Raw genomic sequence first — 22178 nt, forward strand, 5'->3', positions numbered from 1 at the left:
TGCAAATACAAGCATCACATGTGTGTCTAATATAAAAATATATATAAATTTATTCTATTTTTTATTTTTCCCTTTTAATTACTGACCATTTGATGCGCTTTGGTCCACTCTCTGTATTACGCTGCCTGACTGCCTGTATGGGTTTCAACCATGGTTTCAACAAGGTCTGGTACTGACGTAATGGGAACGGGTACTTTCACTTTTCACTACTACAGCTGCTTACCTCTGCTCGTGTTCAAACCAAACTAAGATCGTCATGGTTTTTCACACGGCAGGACATCCTTCATTTATGTTAAGAGATCAAGTTGATCGACTTGAAAAGGGAATATGTCTTGACATAATCCACACAGACGTGAAGTTGTGTATCATTTTAATAGTTGCATTAGTCTGAATGTAAATCCCCTCGTCAGGCAGCAGAGAGTGGATCACAGCGCATCAAACGAAAGGTATTAACAAAAGAAAAATACACAACTCAAGACACTTAATTGCTTGTATTTGCACCAGCTCTGTGTGGTCGTCCACAACTTCATGCATTGGGTTAAATTAGGCTGTCCAGTCTCTGTGTTCAGTCCGTTACTACCATGGTAAAAACCCATACAGGCAGTCAGGCAGCGTAATACAGAGCGTGGACCAAAGCGCAAGAATGATCAGTAATTAAAAGAAAAAATAGAATAAATATATATATATATTTTTTTTTTATATTAGACACACATCTGATGCTTCTATTTGCACCAGCTCTACGTCCACAACTTCACGCATTGGGTCAAATTAGGCTTTGCAGTCTCCGTGTTCATGCCATTACTTCCACTGTATCTGTTCAGCTGAGGGAACAGAACCAACCCAGTGACGTCAGACACAGCGATATTCCAAGATGCCGGCACCCTAGGTCTAAAATCTATTGTAAAACATGCCGTTTTCTTCTAAATGGTTACAATAATTGAGTTTGTTATATATATTTCATTACAATGGCAATCAATTTACAAAATAATGTTAACTTGACTGAGTGCTTCACTTCCCCTTTAAAGAGAATGGCAGATGAGACTCTGATTGGTTTAATGCACATTATGCTCAAAACACCCCCATAACTCATTAAGAGAATAAGCTCAACCCTGTTAGACCATGCGCCGTGGCACAGAGCGTATTTTTCCGTCCTTAAAATAGCAAAAGTGGATTGAGACACATCCTTAATGCTTTTGCGTCATGAGCTTAAGACTTTACACCAAGATTGTTAAAATAGAGCCCTTTGTGATATTGTGATGGATCCAATGAGCAGAGAGACCGTGTCTATTATCCATGTTTTGTGTTTATCAGTGTGTGTGTGTGATATTCACCTGCAGATCAGATCAGAGATGGTGTAGTTGTCATATATTAGTTTTATTTTCTGTTCTGCAACACAACAACTGCAGACACAATTGAACAAACACATTCTAGATAATGCTTTAAGACTGCATTAAGACTCATAGTCATCATATAACGCACTCCGATTATTCAGATCACATTACAGTTCGCTCGCTTTCACTTAAAATCATTTGTGGCGACTAATACTGCAAGGACAGATCTGCGTTTTTTCAGTCGCTATTAAAGCCATTGTTTTTGAACATGCATAATTGTCCGTGGCACAACGTCACCGGTTGCTATAGTTTTGATAAAAATATTTCTCACTGGGGCTTAATGCAGTCAACCGAGTGTTTATTCAGAGCCATCAGAAGCTAAAAAAACCAGAGCGAGAGCGTGTGAGCTGGTGTTCATGAACACACACACACACACACAGGACTTTAAAGCAGAGGTTTGTGGTCAATCGTACTCAGTGGACGTCATTTCCGATCCGCTTGGTCTCTGCTGTTGACAGGCTCTCATCCGTCTAGTCCTTCTTCTCTATCGGTGCGGCTGAGATTAAAAAACACACACAGAGAGAGAAAGACAGATGAGATAGTGATGATGTGCTGTCAATCACAACCTCTCAACCTTATTCTTCACTGTAATGACAGAACAATGGAGCCTTTTCACGGTTATGATGTGTGTAATGGTCCTCAGCATCTTAAATCCTTGAATGTTTTGAATATTTTGATTTTTTTTTTAAAAGTATGTACATTTAGGATGGCACAGTGGCTAGCACTGTCGCCTCACAGCAAGAAGGTCGTTGGCTGGGTCAGATGGCATTTCTGTGTGGAGTGACGACTTCTGCTGCTGAGAAACCCACAAATGTAAAAAAGGGTTCATTATTCTGCTAAGCTGAGTGTACATAATAATGTATCTAAATACTAATCTATACGTCTTAATGGTGTTTGTTATACTGACTTTATATTTTAGACTGATTCTGACCTGTACTTTGAATAACTGTTATAATAAGAATTTAATTAAGGAATGCCTTTAATGTCCTTAATGTAATGCAACAGTGCTCTATTTCTCTGTGTTTCTACAGTTGAAGGCTAAATGATTAGCCATGGAGTTAAATTTAAATTCTTCTTCAAATAGTGCTGAGAGATTTTTTTTCCCAACATGTGTAGATATAATAGTTTTAATAAGTCATTTCTAATAACTCATATAACTTTTGTCCTTGCCATGATGGTTATTTTGCAGGAAGCTCGTCTTCAGCTTAAAGTGTAATTTAAAGCATAACAATCTCAATTAGGTTAACTAGGCATGTTAGAATAATTGGCCAATTTTTATTATTGACTTGATATTACATTTAAATGGTTTAATAAATCCACACGAAAAAAAAAGAAAAAAAACTACTGTGAGAAATGTCTTTGCTCTGTTCATCATTAATCAAACATCATTAATAAAAAAATTATATATATATTATATATATAGGAAAGATGAATATCAGGGTTAAATGTATTTATGTGTATGTAAAGTTGAAGTCAGAATTATTAGACCCCCTGTTTATTTTTTCCCCCAATTTCTGTTTAAAGAAGAAATTTTTTTAGACACATTTCTAATCATAATAGTTTTAATAACTCATTTCTAATAACTGATTTATTTCATATTTGCCATGATGACAGTAAATAATATTTGACTGGATATTTTTCAAGACACTTCTACACAGCTTAAAGTGACATTTAAAGGCTTAACTAGGTTAATTAGGTGTAACTAGGCAGGTTAGGGTAATTAGGCAAGTTATTGTATAATGAAGATTTGTTCTGTAGACATAAAGAAATATATAGCTTAAAGGGGATAATAAATTTGACCTTAAAATGGATTTTTAAAAATTAAAAACTGCTTTTATTCTAGCTGAAATAAAACAAATAAGACTTTCTCCAGAAGAAAAAATATTATCAGACATACTGTGAAAATTTCCTTGCTCTGTTAAACATAATTTGGGAAATAATTAAAAAAGAAAAAAATAATTCTGACTTCAACTCTGTGTGTGTGTGTGTGTGTGTGTGTGTGTGTGTGTGTGTGTGTGTGTGTGTGTGTGTGTGTGTGTGTGTGTGTGTGTGTGTGTGTGTGTATGTATGTATATATATATATATATATATATATATATATATATATATATATATATATATATATATATATATATATATATATATATATACACATAGACATACACAAACACACTATATACACAAACATATATACAGTGCTCAGCATATATGCGAACACCCCTCACAAATCTCTCTTAAATTCATATTTTTATTAGGAAGCTATACAATATATTTGTGCACATCCATTAGATTAGTCAGTACTGGAGCCAAATCTGGAGCTAATCTAACAAAATAACTTACAATAATTGTTCAAAAACTAGTACAGCCAAATTTATATGTTAGAGAAAAACATTAAATACAAATTTTAAAAAGAGTAAAAATCAAGAGAAGCAAAAAAATTTGAACAATTTAGTTAAAATTTTGTAGGTTGTTTTTTATTTATTTATTGCAATATTTTGCTTGAATTTAATTGTTTTATTTTTCAATTCATAAATATGTTTGGTGACTAAAATATTATTTTAATTAATATATCTGTTTAATAATCTATATTAATGTTATATACATAAAAATATTTATTTTCAAAATGGGGTGTACTTAATTACTCTGAGCACAGCACTATCTATCTGTCTATCTATCTATCTATCTATCTATCTGTCTGTCTGTCTGTCTGTCTGTCTGTCTGTCTGTCTGTCTGTCTGTCTGTCTGTCTGTCTGTCTGTCTGTCTGTCTGTCTGTCTGTCTGTCTGTCTGTCTGTCTGTCTGTCTGTCTGTCTGTCTGTCTATCTATCTATCTATATATATATATATATATATATATATATATATATATATATATATATATATATATATATATATATAAAATACAATTTAATTAAAATTTTAAGAATATATATCTGAACCGAACTTTGTAATATTTGATAATTAATTAAAGATCGAGTTACCTACTACTTACAGAGATTGTTCACTTTATATAAAGGATTGGAACAACTAGAGCGTGAGTAAACAATGACAGAATTTTCCTTTTTGGCTAAAATAACCCTTTAGTACTATGAACCCTTTAACAGCTTTACGATATTCTTGAAAATGTTTATTTAAAAAAATACATAGGAATTTATAACATATTTTTGAAAATCTGACTGTAAATGATCATAATCTCTACTTGACGTGTATCCCACGTGTCATAAATGACTAGTAAAAAAAGAGAAATGTCAAATTAAATATGGCTGTCCTGCTTTAGCATCTGATCACACATGAAATAAATCACATTCAGTGTGTCAATGAAATGTTGGCCTGTGTAACTTTACTGTTTGCTCATATTCATTACTTGTTTCCAGTTGAAGACTATGTGATGATGGATCCTCAAGTTATACAGAGGATAATTTTCCAGTAATGTGTTTAACTGTTGTCAGAAAACATGACACAGCAGTTTAATAAAGGAATCACTGAAGGTGCTGCTGAACTGCCTCCGCCCTCTAGTGGACTAATGAAGACCTGCAAGTCAAACAATTAACTCCTGCATCTTTCATTACAGGATAGAGTTCTTTAAAATGTATTTACTTAGACTTCTCTCCCATTATAAGATCCATTCGACATGCATTCCATGTCAAAATCAGAATCTATAAAAAATATTTGTCTATAGATTTCTACATTATCTATCTCCTATCATTTATCTGATTTGTTGCATACATTTTTTCCCTGGAGATTTATTCGATCTATATACAGTAGCCTATTGAATTTATTTGGTTTTAATGTTCATACTTTGTTTTAAGATACAACGCTCTCTATTAACAAACCATTAACTATGCCTTTTTACCTTAATAAACTTCTAATTTGCTGCTCTTTAATAGTTATTAAGGTAGTTTGGGTATTGGGTAAATTAGAGATGTAGAATATGTACTTTATAAGTTCTAATAAACAGACAATATATTAATAAGGTACTAGTTAAAAGTAAGTATTGTTAATTAAACTAAACTGTTTATACACTTACCGGCCACTTTATTAGGTACACCTGTCCAACTGCTCGCTAACACAAATTTCACACTTTCAGTCTTTTCATTTTCAGCCAAATCACATGGCAGCAACTCAATGCATTTAGGCATGTAGACATGGTCAAGACGATCTGCTGCAGTTCAAACTGAGCATCAGAATGGGGAAGAAAGGGGATTTAAGTGACACAGGCTCACCAAAACTTGACGATAGATGATTGGAGAAACGTTGCCTGGGCTGATGAGTCTCGATTTCTGCTGCCATATTCGGATGGTCGGGTCAAAATTTGGCATCAACAACATGAAAGCAATCCATCCTGCCTTGTATCAACGGTTCAGGCTGGTGATAGTGGTGTAATGGTGCAGGGGATATTTTCTTGGCACACTTTGGGTCCATTAGTACCAACTGTGTACAACACCACAGCCTACCTGAATATTGTTGCTGACCATGTCCATCTATGCAGCAACTGTGTGATGCTATCATGTCAATATGGAGCAAAATCTCTGAGGAATATTTCCAGTACCTTGTTGAATCTATGCCATGAAGGATTAAGGCAGTTCTGAAAGCAAAATTGGGTCCAACCCGGTATTAGTAAGGTGTACCTAATAAAGTGGCCGGTGAGTGTACATATTTTCCTATTCAACATATTTTTCTGCTAATATTATTTCCTGCTAAATTGTGCTTTAACTGTACTGAAATATTTGATCTGATTATTTCTTAAACTCTCAGTTCAGCAGTTTGATCATTCCTGTGGCTGTTTATAATGTGCTATATTAATAAAATAACTTTATAGTAAAGATTTGGCTTTTATTAAATGGTTAATTCATCTAAAAGTGAAAATGGGGTGGGGGATACTATGTAATTACTATGGAGTGTTTTTACCAACATTCTTCCTTTGTGTTCTACAGAAGAAATAAACTCAAAGAGGTTTTAAGGGTAATTAATTGATTACAGATGTTTTAGAGAGTGTCCCTTTAAGGCATTATTTTGTATCATAAAGTATATTACAGTACCTTTGATTTCCAATCTGCATTCCACCTCGTCTTCTCCGAGTTCATTTACAGCCTTGCAGGAGTATTTGCCACTGTCGAAGGTGCTGGGTTTGCGGATATTGAGCGTGAGAACTCCCTGGTTATTCTGCATCAGGAACTTTGGATCGTCACCAATAATCATCTTGTTCTTCATCCAGATGATCTTCGGCTGGACAGAAAAACGGTAATACACTTAATAATATAAAAAATAAATAATACACTTACTCTGCTCAAAGCCAGTGCTGGGTGAGCTTCTTCAAAAATGTCATTAATCGCAGCATTAAGATTGTTTTTAAATAACTTTTTTAATATTTATCTTTTGGAAAAGTAATTGAATTACTCAAGTAAATTGCTTGAGTCAATACAGCTTAAAATATACATCTCAATGCATAGACAACAGAAATTACACTTTTTTTAACTCTTAAAAAGAGTTAAATGCGGCCTTGTAAAAATATTTTAGTACAAACATTTAAGAAATGTTCAACATGTATATCAAATAGAGCTGTCTAAAGATTAATCCCAATTAATCGTATACAAAACAAAAGCTTGCATTTACATAATGTTTGTGTAATATGCATATTTATTTTGTTTGCAATGGTGTATTTTGAGTACATGGCTGTATATCTTATCAGTGAAGAGAAAGTGACACAGTTTTATCATTTCACTGCTTTCCGAGTGACCCGAAGGTCCTTTCTGAGTGGATAGTGAAAATAAAAAGGATTTCAGACTTCATTTTCAGCTATGTTAAGGGAAATGGATCTCGTTAGCAAATGTTATCTTTCCCAAACACACGTTTTAGATGCCATTTATCAAACTCAAGTTAATGAACTGATTCTTTCACTATATTAGACTTGTCATCATATTGAATTTCAGTAAAAAAAAAAAAAAAAAAAGTAAATTTCCCGTTAACATTTGAGCGCTGTTAAGCGCGTTTCCTAAACACAGCTGATTTGCCATAGTATTCACCAATGCTCAAAAGAAATGGCTGTGATTGGCTGCAAAGTTCATAAGTTCACCGAACTCACTGCTGTTTACTGGGTGTTAGAGCTGCACAATTAATCGAAAAAAGATTGCGATCTCGATTCGACCCCCTAGACGATCTTAATCCAGCATTTCTTCGATTCTGCCAATCATATTTTCAAGTTCAGGAGAGAAGAAAGGCGGCCGCACAGGTCTTCACATTGTTTTACATACCCCGTTCAGCAACGTGGACACCAATGGTGTTGAAAGAGTCACATACTGTATTTATAAAGTATAATTCACCCAAAAATGCCATTTCTGTCTTCATGTAAGGATGTATTTGCGACCGCGATATCACACGTGACGTGAGCTGCTGACCGTGAGAACCTGCATAGGCTGTGAATAACAGGTAATAAAGTTGTAAACAAAGTTCAGTTTGTGAAACAGAGTGATTGTTTGAGAGCCGCGCGGGAAGTATGAACCACACTTAGCAGTGAAAATGAAACCGAAAGCACGCACAACATTTAAATTAGCATATGGCATTATAGAGTTATGATTAGGCTACGACAAGCATTTGATATGCTTTTTTCTTTCTTAGCGAACCTAAAGTGTTGAGCATGAGAATAAACAGTAGACCTACATATTAATATAGTTTTTTTTACCATATGTTTGAGAAATAACAATAATAATAACCGACTCAAGCTTTATTTTACATCTACAGAATCATGAGAAAATCATGATCTTTATCTTAAGCAAAAAAAATGGCGTTTTCTCATTTTAGCCAGAATCGTGCAGCTCTACTGGGTGTAAACACAGATGAGCGATCCGCTGATGAATCGACTGATCTTCACGGCTTTAAAATGCTCCAGTGTCTGTGTATCTGTGTTTGCACTAGGTGAAGAGTGGTGACCTGATGACCTTCACAACCAATCACAGTCATTTCTGTTGAGCACGTGAACACAATGGCAAATCAGCGCTGTTTGAGAACGCGCTCAACAATGCTTAAATATTAGCACGAAATGGACGTTTTTAAAATTTTAGTACTATGACAACACTACTACAGACAACACGAGGGTGTGCTACAGAGGACTGCAGTGTTTTATTGCTCACCGGGTTGCATAGGCTGAAGCAGGGAAGCGTCCCCATGGTATTTACCTGCTGCCATGAACTAGCGTAGTACTCTTAATGAGATGATTTTGTTTGGTGTCTAACTGAATGATATTATGGTGATTTACATCATATCTGCACTTTGAATTTGCGGCAACAGCACGTTGTTGCAATGTTTACAGTGCTGATCCTCTGCTTCCTGGTTTCTTCCCCACCACAGCCTTGCTTTCGTTTTTAAAAATGTTGTGAAATAAACGTATAGACAACTGTATCAGAAGTTCTAAAACAATCGCAAAAATGAGCACACTTCCACATGGGAGAATAAGGTCAATACTGTAGTGTTTTACCTTGGGGAAGGCTCTGACAGCGCAGCTGATGGCGGTGCTATAGCCGATAGTCACAGCTCGGTCGATCAGTGGCGCAGTGAACTTCGGAGCACAGTTCATGTCCTTCTCTTTATAAGGAGAAGGTTTGTAGTCCAAACCTGAGAGAGAAACATTCAGGGATTGACATCAAAATCAATATTATTTCATAACGGTCTACTAAAACTGCCTCTACAATGCACATTTCTGACACTGAGCTGTTTGTGTAAATATATTATCGTATTCATAGTTATAAGGATATATTGTTATTGTTATGGCTAAGTGCATTGATCAAGCCACAGATTTAGGTAACTTGTTATATGCTATGTATGAACGTATTTGGCTTTGTGTTTATAAAGTGCATTCAGGAACATACTGCAGCATCATTTTCTGTTAATATAAATATTTAAAACATGCATATTTATGTGGATAAATTTATAGATTTAAATATGTGGTTTGAAAATGTACAAATTGAAACAAATGCTAGTAATATTGATTATTTTCTTTAATGTGTGTATTTTCTCCATACACATTCCCTAAAGCTAATAATGCAAAACCCATTATTTTATTTATTATTTTAACTTATTTTATTTTATCATTATCATTATTATTATTATTTATTATTTTATTTTGTTATTTTCTATTATTTTAATTGAATTTAATTTTAATTTTTTTTTAATTTTATATTTAATTTTTATTTTATTATTATTTTTATAATTTATTATTTTATATATTATTTTATTTTTCATTTAGTTTAATTTAATTTAATTTTGTTTAATTTAATTTTGTTTAATTTTAATTTAATTTATAATTTTGGAAGTTAATTTAATTCTTAAAAAAAAAGAAAAACAGTTTTACACACACTGACTAAATATACCATATTTTATTTTATTATTTTTTAATTATTTTTAATTTAATTTAATTTTATTTTATTTTATTATATATTTTTTTATTTTTTTATTTTATTTTATTTTATTTTAATTATTTTATTTATTTATTTATTTTATTATTATTATTAATATTATTATTATTTTTATTTTATTATAATTTTATTTTATTATTATTTTATATATTATTTTATTTTTAATTCAATTTAATTTTATTTTGTTTAATTTAATTTAGTTTTATTTAATTTAATATAATTTTGTTTTGTTTAATTTAATTTATTTAATATAGTAATGTAGTATGTACAAATGTATAAAACCCATGCAAATTTACTTTCAATGTTCTTTACTTACAAATTTACTTGACACAAACATCATCCCACTTAAATGCACATAAACAGAAAAAAATTTACTGTATGTCTAAAAATATGACTCCTAACAAACAGTACAGAATAAGGCTACTAAAGAGCCCCAAACCAATAAATAATTTTACAATGGTGTTAGTAAAATGGTATATAAACCACCACGCTTGTTTAAAACTATACAAAATAACACAAAGTGAAAATAAAGTAGCAGAAAAGCACACACCATGATAAATACACAACAGCAGCAGCATGAATGGTAAATGAACAGAATCAGCATGATACTGTACCTGCATGCCAATTACTCTCAGCTAGTGCCACTAATCTTATTTACTGATAATTGCAGGACTTACAGAATAACTACCAATTGCACGCTGGTCATTTCTTTTGCTCTGTATTTGTATTGAAGTGAAAGTATAGAGTGTGTGCTGCTGCATTTCTGTGTATAATAGATCAGAAACGTTCAGTTTTCTGAGGTCAGATACAGTTGAAGTCAAAATTATTAAACTATTTATTCGTTTTCAAATATTTCACAAGGGATATTTAATGGAGCACAGAACTTTTCACAGTATTTCCTATAATATTTTTTCTTCTGGAAAAAGTCTTATTTGTTTTATTTCGGCTAAAATAAAAGCAGTTTTTAATTTTTTAAAAACCATTTTAAGGTCAATATTATTAGCCCCTTATTTGTTTTCGATTGTCTACAGAACAAACCACTGTTATACAATGCTGTGCTTCCCACACATAGACTTTACTTGGGTGGCCGCCTAGGTATATTAACAGCCACCTAAGTATATTTAGTGACACATGTTTTTTACTATTATTAACATCTTTTTTACACCTTTTGTATCCACTCTAACTAAGCATCCGCGATTGATTAAGTAGTGGAAATTAAATACTGGAATCTTCTCTCGTTTACCAGTTTTGTTCGGTGCCTGCGAGACCTGTCAAAGTGAAGACAGTCAAATCGTGTAGACAGTCTCACATGCTCTTCAGACCCACAGAGACATGCATTTTTGGGACTTAAAAAATTCATCCGGTGTCCTGACATTTTATCCTACCCATCAGATAATGCTACCAACACTGTATTTGAATGGTTCTGAGGTTGGGCTTAGGGATTAGAAAGGTTAGGGCAATATTACAGCTTCATATTACAAAATTTACACTGGTAGCAAAATCTGATGGGTAGCATATTGGGTCATCAAAATGTGCTACCTACTTTTTGAATGGGAAGTAAGACAATCTGACAAGGTAGAACAAATCGACAGAACACCGGCTCGGGTTTCTAAATCTCCTAAAACGTCCGGAATTCAACTTCTGCTTTCACTTTCTAAAGCTTGTATGCGTTTTTGCATTACTCTTTTATTAAAGACTACTTTCCGCTTGCTTCACAGCGGACAGCGCGCGCAGCTGCGATACCGAGAGAAAAAGTAAATAAAAGATTCTTGAATTCAAACGACTGAGAAAAACTTTAATATACTCTGAGAGGACGAAAAGACATCTAAACTGGCTGCAAAATATATGTACATCATTAGTAATGGTTAATCAACCCATTTGCCTTATTTAAATAATTTACCTGTATTAATCTTGCAATTATGATCATTTTTAGAGATTTTGTCTGTTTTTATTAACTTTTCTGTCATTTATTTCTCATTTGCTGATTAGTTTATTAATTTGATGATGTTAATATATTACATAGGCTATTTTATATACATATCTAAAATGCTTGGGCATTCAAGTTTGCTTTGAACTTGAAAGAGAGAGAGAAGCAGATTTGACCTGTCAGTGGGTGCACATGGCTTCGAAATAGCATAAAAGTATTTCTTTTTTATTTTTAGTCTTTTTAAACATTTTTTTTACTTTAACCCATTAAAAAGAAACCGTGTCACAATAAATACAAGTATTATTCAAAATGAAATTATGTTTTGTTTGTCGCATATAGTTAACTATTTATGTGATGTGGGTAAATGGTGTGTTTCAATCCGGCTGCCACCGCAAGTATATTTCAAACCTGTGGGAAGCAGTGCAGTTCCTAATTACCATAACTTACCTAATTAACCTAGTTAAGCCTTTAAATGTCACTTTAAGATGAATAATAGTATCCTAAAATATTAAGTACTGTCATCATGGCAAAGATTAAAAAAATCAGCTATTAGAAATTAATTATTAAAACTATTATGTTCAGAAATGTGTTGAAAAATCTTTTAATAGAAATCGTTAAATCGATTTCTATAAAAAAAATATTATTAGCCCCCCTGTTTATTTTTTCCCCCAATTTCTGTTTAACAGAGCGAAGATTTTCTCAACACATTTCTAAACATAACAGTTTTAATAACTCGCTTTTAATAACTGATTTCTTTTATCTTTGTCATGATGACTGTAAATAATATTTGACTAGATATTTATTAAGACACTTCTATACAGCTTAAAGTCACATTTAAAGGCTTAACTAGGTTAATAAGGTGTAACTAGGCAGGTTAGGGTAATTAGGCAAATTATTGTATAATGATGGTTTGTTCTGTAGACTATTGAAAAAAAAAAAAATAGCTTAAAGGGGCTAATAATTTTGACCTTAAAATGCTTTTAAAAAATTCAAAACTGCTTTTATTCTAGCCCAAATAAAACAAATAAGACTTTCTCCAGAAGAAAAAATATTATCAGACATACTGTGAAAATTTCCTTGCTCTGTTGAACATCATTTTGGAAATAAAAAAATAAAAAAATAAATAAAAAATCCAAAATAATCAAAGGGGGGCTAATAATTCTGACTTCAACTGTGTGTGTATTTATATATATATATATATATATATATATATATATATATATATATATATATATATATATATATATATATATATATATATATATAAATAAATATATATATATATATATATAAATAAATAAATATATATATATATATATATATATATATATATATATATATATATATATATATATATATATATATATATAAATAAATATATAAATAAATAAATAAATAAATATATAAATAAATAAATAAATATATATATATATATATATATATATATATATATATATATATATATATATATATATAATAACAATAATAATTAATATTAGAGTGATTTCTGAAGAATTATGTGACTCTGAAGACTGGAGTAATGAAGCTGAAAATTCATAGATAAAATCACTGGGATAAATGATTAAATTGAATGATAAACTACTGTTGAACAGTTATTTTATAGTGCAAAAACATTTCACAATTTTACAATTTCTACTGTATTTTTGATTAAATAAATGCAGCCTTGGTGAGCAGGAGAAGCTTATTTTAAAACATTTAAAAATCCTACTGACCCCAAATTATATGAATATTGTATTTTTACAAACATGTAGTTTTTATTATACTATAAGGCTGATGAACACAGCTAAAGTAGTGCTAGGCAGGTTTTAACTTCATTATAGGACAATATCACTATGCTGAATGATATCAGTTATTTCACAGCCTTTAAAAAAATAAATAAATCACATCAAAATAAAACAAAAGGATTTGGTATAAGGCTGTAGAATTGGCAAACTGATTTAGCTCTATTGAATTCTTAGAAGTTATGAGCATTATGAGCATACAATGAGCATTATTTTTTAATAATTCAATAGACCAGAGAGTGTGCTAACTGTAGTATAAGTGGAATAATAAACACTGTGGAGATATTAGAGAATGGTGCACATCTGAGGTGTAAAAGACACCCAACTCCTCTTAGCTGTGCATTATTTTCAAAGTGATCATTAATATGAGCGGTTGTGCAAACTGACCGGATTTGGAGATGATGGCGTTGTTCTTGCTCATGCAGGGGTCTTCACTGAGGCCGCAGAGGTTTTCACTGTAGACGCGGAACATGTACTCGTTTCCGATGATCAGATCCGACACGGTGCAGTTTGTGCGGCGATTGTGTTCATACACCGTAAACCACTCCTGCAAATCAGATCATGATATCTGGTCAATTCAGGGTTCACAGTTTAAGACAAATATCAAATCTGCTGACTTTTACTGACTAAAATCGCAATTTCCACAACCTATAATTAATAGAAAAATGATGTTGATTTATATTTACATTACAATTAAAGTAATAGATTTTTGCATAAATAATTACATTAATAATGATTAAAGTAATTGTTTATATTTGCATTAATATTTACATTTATAATTAAATCATACATTTAAATACATGAATTAAGTCAAAATTAAAATGTGAAAATATTTTATTAAATGTATTAATATTTTTATGAATAATTATATGAAAAATAATTATATGAAAATATATCAAATTTGTTCATCTAAAAAATAATTATGTTTACTTAAAATAATATCAAATATTTAAAGACTACAAATTGGATAATTACTCTATCCTTAAATAATAATTTTTTAAAATGCATGTTTTTTTTGTAAATGTAAATGGGTTTGGATCTCTATGCTCCTAAAATGACATTAAATTTAATTATTTAGATTTACATTTAGATAAATATCTACATAAAGAATAATTGAAGTAATAATAGATTTTTGCATAAATAATTACATTAATAATTATGAAGGTAATTGTTTATATTTGCATAATTACATTTATAAAAATTAAATTATAAATTCAAATAAATCAATTAAATAAAAAAATTGAATAAATTATTTTAACTTTAATAATATTTTTATAAATAATTATAAAATATATAAATTAAATAAATAATTTAAACTACAGTTGAAGTCAGAATTATTAGCCCCTCCCCCCTTCTATTTTAAATATTTCCCAAATGATGTTTCACAGGGCAAGGAAATTCTCACAGTATGTCTGATAATATTTTTTCTTCGGGAGAAAGTCTTATTTGTTTTATTTCGGCTAGAATAAAAGCAGTTTTGAATTCAGGGTTCACAGTTTAAGACAAATATTAAATCCGCTGACTTTTACTGACTTAAATCGCAATTTCCACAACCTATAATTAATAGAAAAATGATGGTAAAAAACTGCGGCAGCTACTCGAATATAATCCCAGTTCAACATTTCATAGTCTTCGATGTGACTATTGCAGATGCACACATATTGATACTAAAACAATATATTGTGCAGCTCTATACCGAACATTGATAGAAGAACCAACCAGCTATTTTTCATTAACTGTACTGTCTTTAGTAAATTCAATTCAATTCAATTCACCTTTATTTGTATAGCGCTTATACAATGTAGATTGTGTCAAAGCAGCTTCACATAAAAGGTCATAGTAAATAGGAACAGTGTAGTTCAGTTTGTAGTGTTTAAGTTCAGTTGAGCTCAGTTCAGTGTGGTTTAAAAATCACCACTGAGAGTCCAAACACTGAAGAGCAAATCCAACGATGCGCAGCTCTATAGATCCTGAAATTCAGTGATTTACCGCAGTACCCAGCTGCTTTGTGAGTGTTTGGTGGACGGATGATCGCTCACCTTGGTTTTCTTGTCTGCTTTCTGGATGGTGTAGCCGGTGATCTCACAGTTGCCGTCGTCTTTGGGTGGTTTCCACTCTAATGCTGCGTTGAAGCCCCAGACATCAGTCACATGCACTCCAATCGGAGGGCCGGGTTTATCTGAGAAACAGAGTAAATGGAGTTATACTATACTGTAAATCAGGGAACATTTATTATACATGTTAATTAATATGAAATCCCTCAATTAAATAAATTAATTACAAATATATTTATTATCTGTTAAATTATCAACATGTTATACAATTATTATACATATTAATTCATAGGAAATATTAGGAAAATCCCTCAAATTAATTAATTAAATTAAACAATGTATATAATTTAGCTTACACATTTTGCAAATACAATTAATAAAATAAATGAAAGATGGATGAAACCTTACATACACACATTATAATCTCTCCGTTTCTCCTTACCTACAATTCGGATTTCTATAGTGGCTGAGTCCTCCATGTTTTCAATCTTCAGTGTAAGTGTGTATTTTCCAGAATGATCTCTCTCAGCTGAGCGGATGAAGAGGATCGAGTCTACATTTGAGTTCCTGATGCCCACTTTCTTCTCATCCACTGGCTGGCCGTCCTTCTGCCATGTGGCAATAGGACGAGGTTTGCCCTGGAAAAAAAAACATGTGTTTGTACAGTAAGAAGGTCGTTGGTTCGAGTCCTGGCTGAGTCAATTGGCATTTCTGTGTGGAGTTTGCATGTTCTCCCCATCTTGGTGTGGGTTTCCTCCGGGTGCTCCGGTTTCCTCCACAGTCCAAACACATGCGCTATAGGAGAACTGGATGAACTAAATTGGCTGTAGTTTATGAGTGTGTGTGAATAAGTGTGTTTCCCAGTGCTGGGTTGCAGTTGGAAGGGCTTACGCTACGTACAATATATGCTGGAATAGTTGGTGGTTCATTTTGCTGGGATGACCCCTGATAAGTAAGGGATTAAGCCAAAGGGAAATGAATGAATGAATGGATCAAAAGCACTATACCTGGAAGGGGATGACGAGGTTGATTTTCTCTCCGACTCTCCGGATGTACTTGGTTCTGAGGTCACGAGGCAGACGGATCTTTGGATGCTCTGAAACGGGTAGAGTAAATCAGTGTGAAAAATTAGTGTGAAACATAATTTACCCAATTCAGGCCTCTTCTGTCCTCCTCACCCATGATCTCCCTGACGGTCACTGGCTGTCCCAGTAGCGCAGGAGGGCTTCGGCCTGCAATGTTCACTGCAACCACACGGAAGTTCATCTTCTCTCCGGTGGGAAGATTTCTGACCACGTAACTCTGGCGCTCCACCAGATCTGTGTTAGCGGGATGCCACTCCGACTCTGACACACAGATACAGAAGAATATATGGGAATGATTATTCACTCTAATTCAATCTAAAATTAAAAGTACATTATTTATATTTACATTACAATTAAAGTAATGATTGATTTTTGCATAAATAATTACATTAATAATGATTAAATTAATTGTTTATATTTGCATTAATATTTACATTTATAATTAAATCATACATTTAAATACATGAATTAAATCAAAAATAAAATGTGAAAATATTTTATTAAATGTATTAATATTTTTATGAATAATTATATGAAAAATAATTATATGAAAATATATCAAATTTGTTCATCTAAAAAATAATGATGTTTACCTAAAATAATATCAAATATTTAAAGACTACAAATTGGATAATTACTCTATCCTTAAATAATACTTTTTTAAAATGCATGTTTTTTTTGTAAATGTAAATGGGTTTGGATCTCTATGCTCCTAAAATGACATTAAATTTACTTATTTACATTTACATTTAGATAAATATCTACATAAAGAATAACTGAAGTAATTATAGATTTTTGCATAAATAATTACATTAATAATTATTAAGGTAATTGTTTATATTTGCATAATTACATTTATAAAAATTTTATTATAAATTCAAATAAATCAATTAAATAAAAACTTGAATAAATTATTTTAACTTTAATAATATTTTTATAAATAATTATAAAATATATAAATTTAAAAAAATAATTTAAACTACAGTTGAAGACAGAATTATTAGCCCCCTCCCCCCCTTTTTTGTCTTTTTTAAATATTTGCCAAATGATGTTTAACAGAGCAAGGACATTTTCACAGTATGTCTGATAATATTTTTTCTTCTGGAGAAAGTCTTATTTGTTTTATTTCAGCTAGAATAAAAGCAGTAGTTAATTTTTTAAAAGCCATTTTAAGGACAAAATTATTAGCCCCTTTAAGCTATATATATATATATATATAAGCTATAAGCTATATTGAATAGTCTACAGAACAAACCATCATTATACAATAGCTTGCCTAATAATTACCCTAACCTGCCTAGTTAACCTAATTACCCTAGTTAAGCCTTTAAATGTCACTTTAAGCTGTGTAGAAGTGTCTTGAAAGATTTCTAGTCAAATATTATTTACTGTCATCATGGCAAAGATAAAATAAATCAGTTATAAGAAATGAGCTATTAAAACTATTATGATTAGAAATGTGTTGAAAAAGTCTTCTCTCTGTTAAACAGAAATTGGGGGAAAAATAAACAGGGGGGCTAATAATTCTGACTTCAACTGTAGATATAAATTTTAAGAGAAATGTATTCTCTTAAATATTTAATGGATGTTATTTGATTACATTATATCATTATAATTTTTAAAGACTTATCATCACCCATCTTATTATTAAGATATTATGCACTGTGCTGAAGTGAGGATTGAAGTGGGGTTTGAATCCTATGCTCTGTATCTCTATGCATAAGTATTTACATTTATAATAATTAAATCATAAATGCAAATAAATCAATTAAATAAAAAAAATACATTATTATTAGAATACATTATTTTAAATGTACTATTATTTTATGAATAATTATAAGAACAATAAATATATAAAATATATGAAATAAATAATATCTTATAAATAACAATTATATTTACCGAATTAATATCAAATACTAAGAGAATACAAATACTATATACATAATAAACAAATATATATATATATATATATATATATATATATATATATATATATATATATATATATATATATATATATATATATATATATATATATATATGCATGCATATTTTTTTTTGTGGAGATTAAAGTAGGGTTTGAATCCTCTATGCTTCTTCCACAACCCCTATGAAGTGTTGACTTTAGATCTAGAATAATTTAAATCTGACAGACTCACCTCCTTCCTTGCAGAACTCAATGATGTATCCATCCAGACCTCCAGCGCCGATCTTCTCAGGAGCGAGCCACTTCAGAGAGCACGTGGTGTCCGTCACATCATCCACCGTCAGCTTCGTGGGCTCGCTGGTAGGGGCTGACAGAGATGAATACAGGATTAAAGCAGGAGACAGGACCTATGTTTACATTTAAAACTTATAAAAACTGAAATATCACATAAAACATTTGCTAATACAAAAGCATTTCCATCCAATGAGCCAAAATTTCACTTCCTGAACTGGTGGCAAATTTCAGACAGAAAAATGTAGTTTTGTGTAGTAGGAGAATTCACTGTGGTCTATTTTCTTATATAATACATGTTTTGTGTCTCAGAAGATGAAGATGAGACACAATTAATGCAATGTGGTGGCTTTGGAGGTGTAAGATGGCCTTTGGGAGCACAGACAGATGCTTAAGACAAGATAAAATCATTATATTATTATAGGGAATAATAATAATATAATAATAATACTGAACCACTGTGATGATGGACTGACGGCTGAGGCATTTTACAATGAGCAAAACAAGTTTTCAGATGTTGTACAATGTGCTGGAAATGCTGCAAAGTCTAATAATGCATCCAATCATGCACATATTTATCGTCACATGACCTGTTAAAACAAAATCACATGACTTTTTGATGCGCATGCTGGCATTTATTTAGTAAATAGGTGCGTTCGACATGAAGCACAGCTGGAGCCGATGATCAATGAGATTAGCCGAGCGCAGGCAGGGGTGGAGTTAAAAACGGAGCTGTCAAGCCGGACACTTCGGGGCTCAAAGTTGCTGTAGTCATGACCGATCACATGGGGTGATCAATTATCTATTAATTTATTGCAATAACAACAAATGATTTACAGTACAAATAAAACAGAATACAGTCTCTACAAACTATAGTTCATTTTTAAATAATACAGGAATTCTAAATTAAGTTTAAGTAGCCTATCTAACAAACGCATGAGAAATAAGTGGAAAACGAGAGGGCACATATAAATGAAATAAATATCCACGAGTAGGGTTATTTTGGATAGTAAAAGCAGTTGTAAATAAGCACTTTAATCTAAAAAGATTGAACAAAAGGACCAAAATAAATGAGCTACACTAAGTAGAAATTTCACTTGGTCACCTTCACAATGTCACTTTTAACATTTCTGAATAAATGGCTTGACAGTAAATAAAATGTTTTATAATCATATTTTTTTATATTTAATAAAATATGATTTTTTGGGTCAGTTGGCCTTTCTGTGTGGAGTTTGCATGTTTACCCTGTGTTTGCGTGGGTTTCCTCCAGGTGCTCTGGTTTCCTCCACAGTCCAAAGACATGTGGTACAGGTGAATTGGGTAGGCTAAATTGTCCGTATTGTATGAGTGTGAGTGAGTGTGTATGGATGTTTCCCAGTGATGGGTTGCAGCTGGAAGGGCATCCATTGCGTAGAACAGGGGTCACCAAACTTGTTCCTGGAGGGCCGATGTCCTGCAGATTTTAGCTCCAACCCTAATCAAACACACCTGAACAAGCTAATCAAGGTCTTACTAGGTATATTTGAAACACCCAGGCAGGTGTTTTGAGGCAAGTTGGAGCCAAACCCTGGAGGGACACCGGCCCTGCAGGACCGAGATTGGTGACCCCTGGCGTAAAACATATGCTGGATAAGTTGGCGGTTCATTCCGCTGTGGTGACCCCAGATTAATAAAGGGACTAAGCCGAAAAGAAAATGAATGAATGAATGAATTTGTTAAGAAACCTTTTGAGGGGTGTCAGGATCAGTGATGATAATTATTTTATTACAAGTCTGTAAGACTTATTTGAGTTAATATTTAGGTTATTTACTAAAATATATAATTTAAATCATTTATGGAGGTAAATACAGTAAATAGTCTGTATAAAAAGGTTGAATAAACCAATGCAAACAATCTAGTCTTTATGAACAAATTATTTAACAAATGATGATACTGCAGTACTATATTTGTAGTCTTTTAATAGCATCATGTGTACAAGATAGAGAGGGTATAAAAAGTTGATTGTTTGTTTTGAAGTTTGTGAGACGGAATTTGTCCAATACAAAACCTAAAACATGCGGTTGTTGTCATGCGGTGAACTCGGCCAATCGTGTAATGTCTGTGTCGTCATCGCAGGTCCTGCAGTCTCTCCTCAGATGCTGCATAGGCTGAAGTCGTCTGATCTCGGGACGTTGTCGCGGTACTTTGATGCATGTGACAGTCACGTGGCGTTCGCGCAGCATCAACCCGGACAAAATTTCTAACCGACGTGCACCGCTTTAAGACAGATTTTGATCGAGCTGCGCAGCTCACCGAACGCACCTGTTGTGTTTCCATCATAGTTTATGCACATTTTTTTAACTGTATAAAAGGTTCCTACTCAATTGTATGCATATGTTTTTATGTGCCTTTTCAAAATACAGTATATGCACATCTTGGCATTTACATTAAGCATTTTGTATGCAATATTCTAAAATGCACATACAAATAGACAGAGGTGTGCAATACTGACTTACATTTACTTGAGTAAAATATGTGGGTATTTTGAGTACATTTAAAGATGTGTAGTTTTACTCAAGTACATTTTTTTATTTTTACTTCACTACATTTGGTGGTGTTCCTCTATTACTGTCAAATGGTATTAAATATGATTCATACAACGTTTGCAAATATTGCAAGGTGCCAGGAGAGGTTGCTATAGAGACGCTTCTCCTGCTTTTGCTTAGTGGAACACTTGTGTTGGAACGATGGCTGAAGACGTGCGAGTTTATTAGATCAGATCACCCAAGGCCTTAGGTTCAGTCTATGCTCTAATATGTTGAAAAGAATAGTTTCATAATGCGACGCAAACTGACATTGCAACATATACATGAATTTTGTCAATAAGTGTCAAAATGATCCCTATTTGAACCCTATTATTGGTAATTTGGTAACTATGAGCAATTTTTGCTTAATGTAATGCCAAATTTCCAATCTCACAAGAAAACGTAAGTGTTTTACGTTTTGTCAGTTTGGTGGCTAATTGGTACGAGTTCAGTCGTACGAAAATGTATGATTTTAAAAAGGAGGCGTGGCAATCGAGTTAAATTGTACGAATCAGATCATACGAATTAGCCACTAAATCAAAAATTAACGAATTGCCATGAGATTTTGTTGCAAATTTCACACACCAGCCAAGTACATATGCTCTCTTGTGAAGGCAGATAAACTTATATATATATATAAATATATATATATAAATATATATATATATATATATATATATATAAATATATATATATATATATATATATATAAATATATATATATAA

At 32.0% G+C, this 22178-nt stretch overlaps 1 protein-coding gene across 4 annotated transcripts in view; it reads right to left on the reverse strand.

The window, feature by feature from the left end:
- Window positions 1–1355: 1355 nt before the first annotated feature.
- The window catches only part of mybpc2b (myosin binding protein Cb), a 67884-nt gene continuing 47061 nt past the window's right edge, over window positions 1356–22178 (reverse strand). For all 4 annotated transcript variants that reach the window (XM_056451075.1, XM_056451078.1, XM_056451077.1 and 1 more), the window contains 9 exons: window positions 18830–18964; window positions 16761–16928; window positions 16590–16678; window positions 16025–16220; window positions 15568–15707; window positions 13916–14075; window positions 8863–8999; window positions 6431–6617; window positions 1356–1887 (listed from right to left, as the gene is read on the reverse strand). In XM_056451075.1, the coding sequence (XP_056307050.1) occupies window positions 1862–1887; window positions 6431–6617; window positions 8863–8999; window positions 13916–14075; window positions 15568–15707; window positions 16025–16220; window positions 16590–16678; window positions 16761–16928; window positions 18830–18964 (1238 nt within the window). In that variant the 3' untranslated portion in view covers window positions 1356–1861. The remainder of the gene's footprint in view (window positions 1888–6430; window positions 6618–8862; window positions 9000–13915; window positions 14076–15567; window positions 15708–16024; window positions 16221–16589; window positions 16679–16760; window positions 16929–18829; window positions 18965–22178) is intronic.

The sequence above is a fragment of the Danio aesculapii genome, chromosome 24 (assembly GCF_903798145.1).
Source record: "Danio aesculapii chromosome 24, fDanAes4.1, whole genome shotgun sequence".
Classification (NCBI taxonomy): domain Eukaryota; kingdom Metazoa; phylum Chordata; class Actinopteri; order Cypriniformes; family Danionidae; genus Danio; species Danio aesculapii.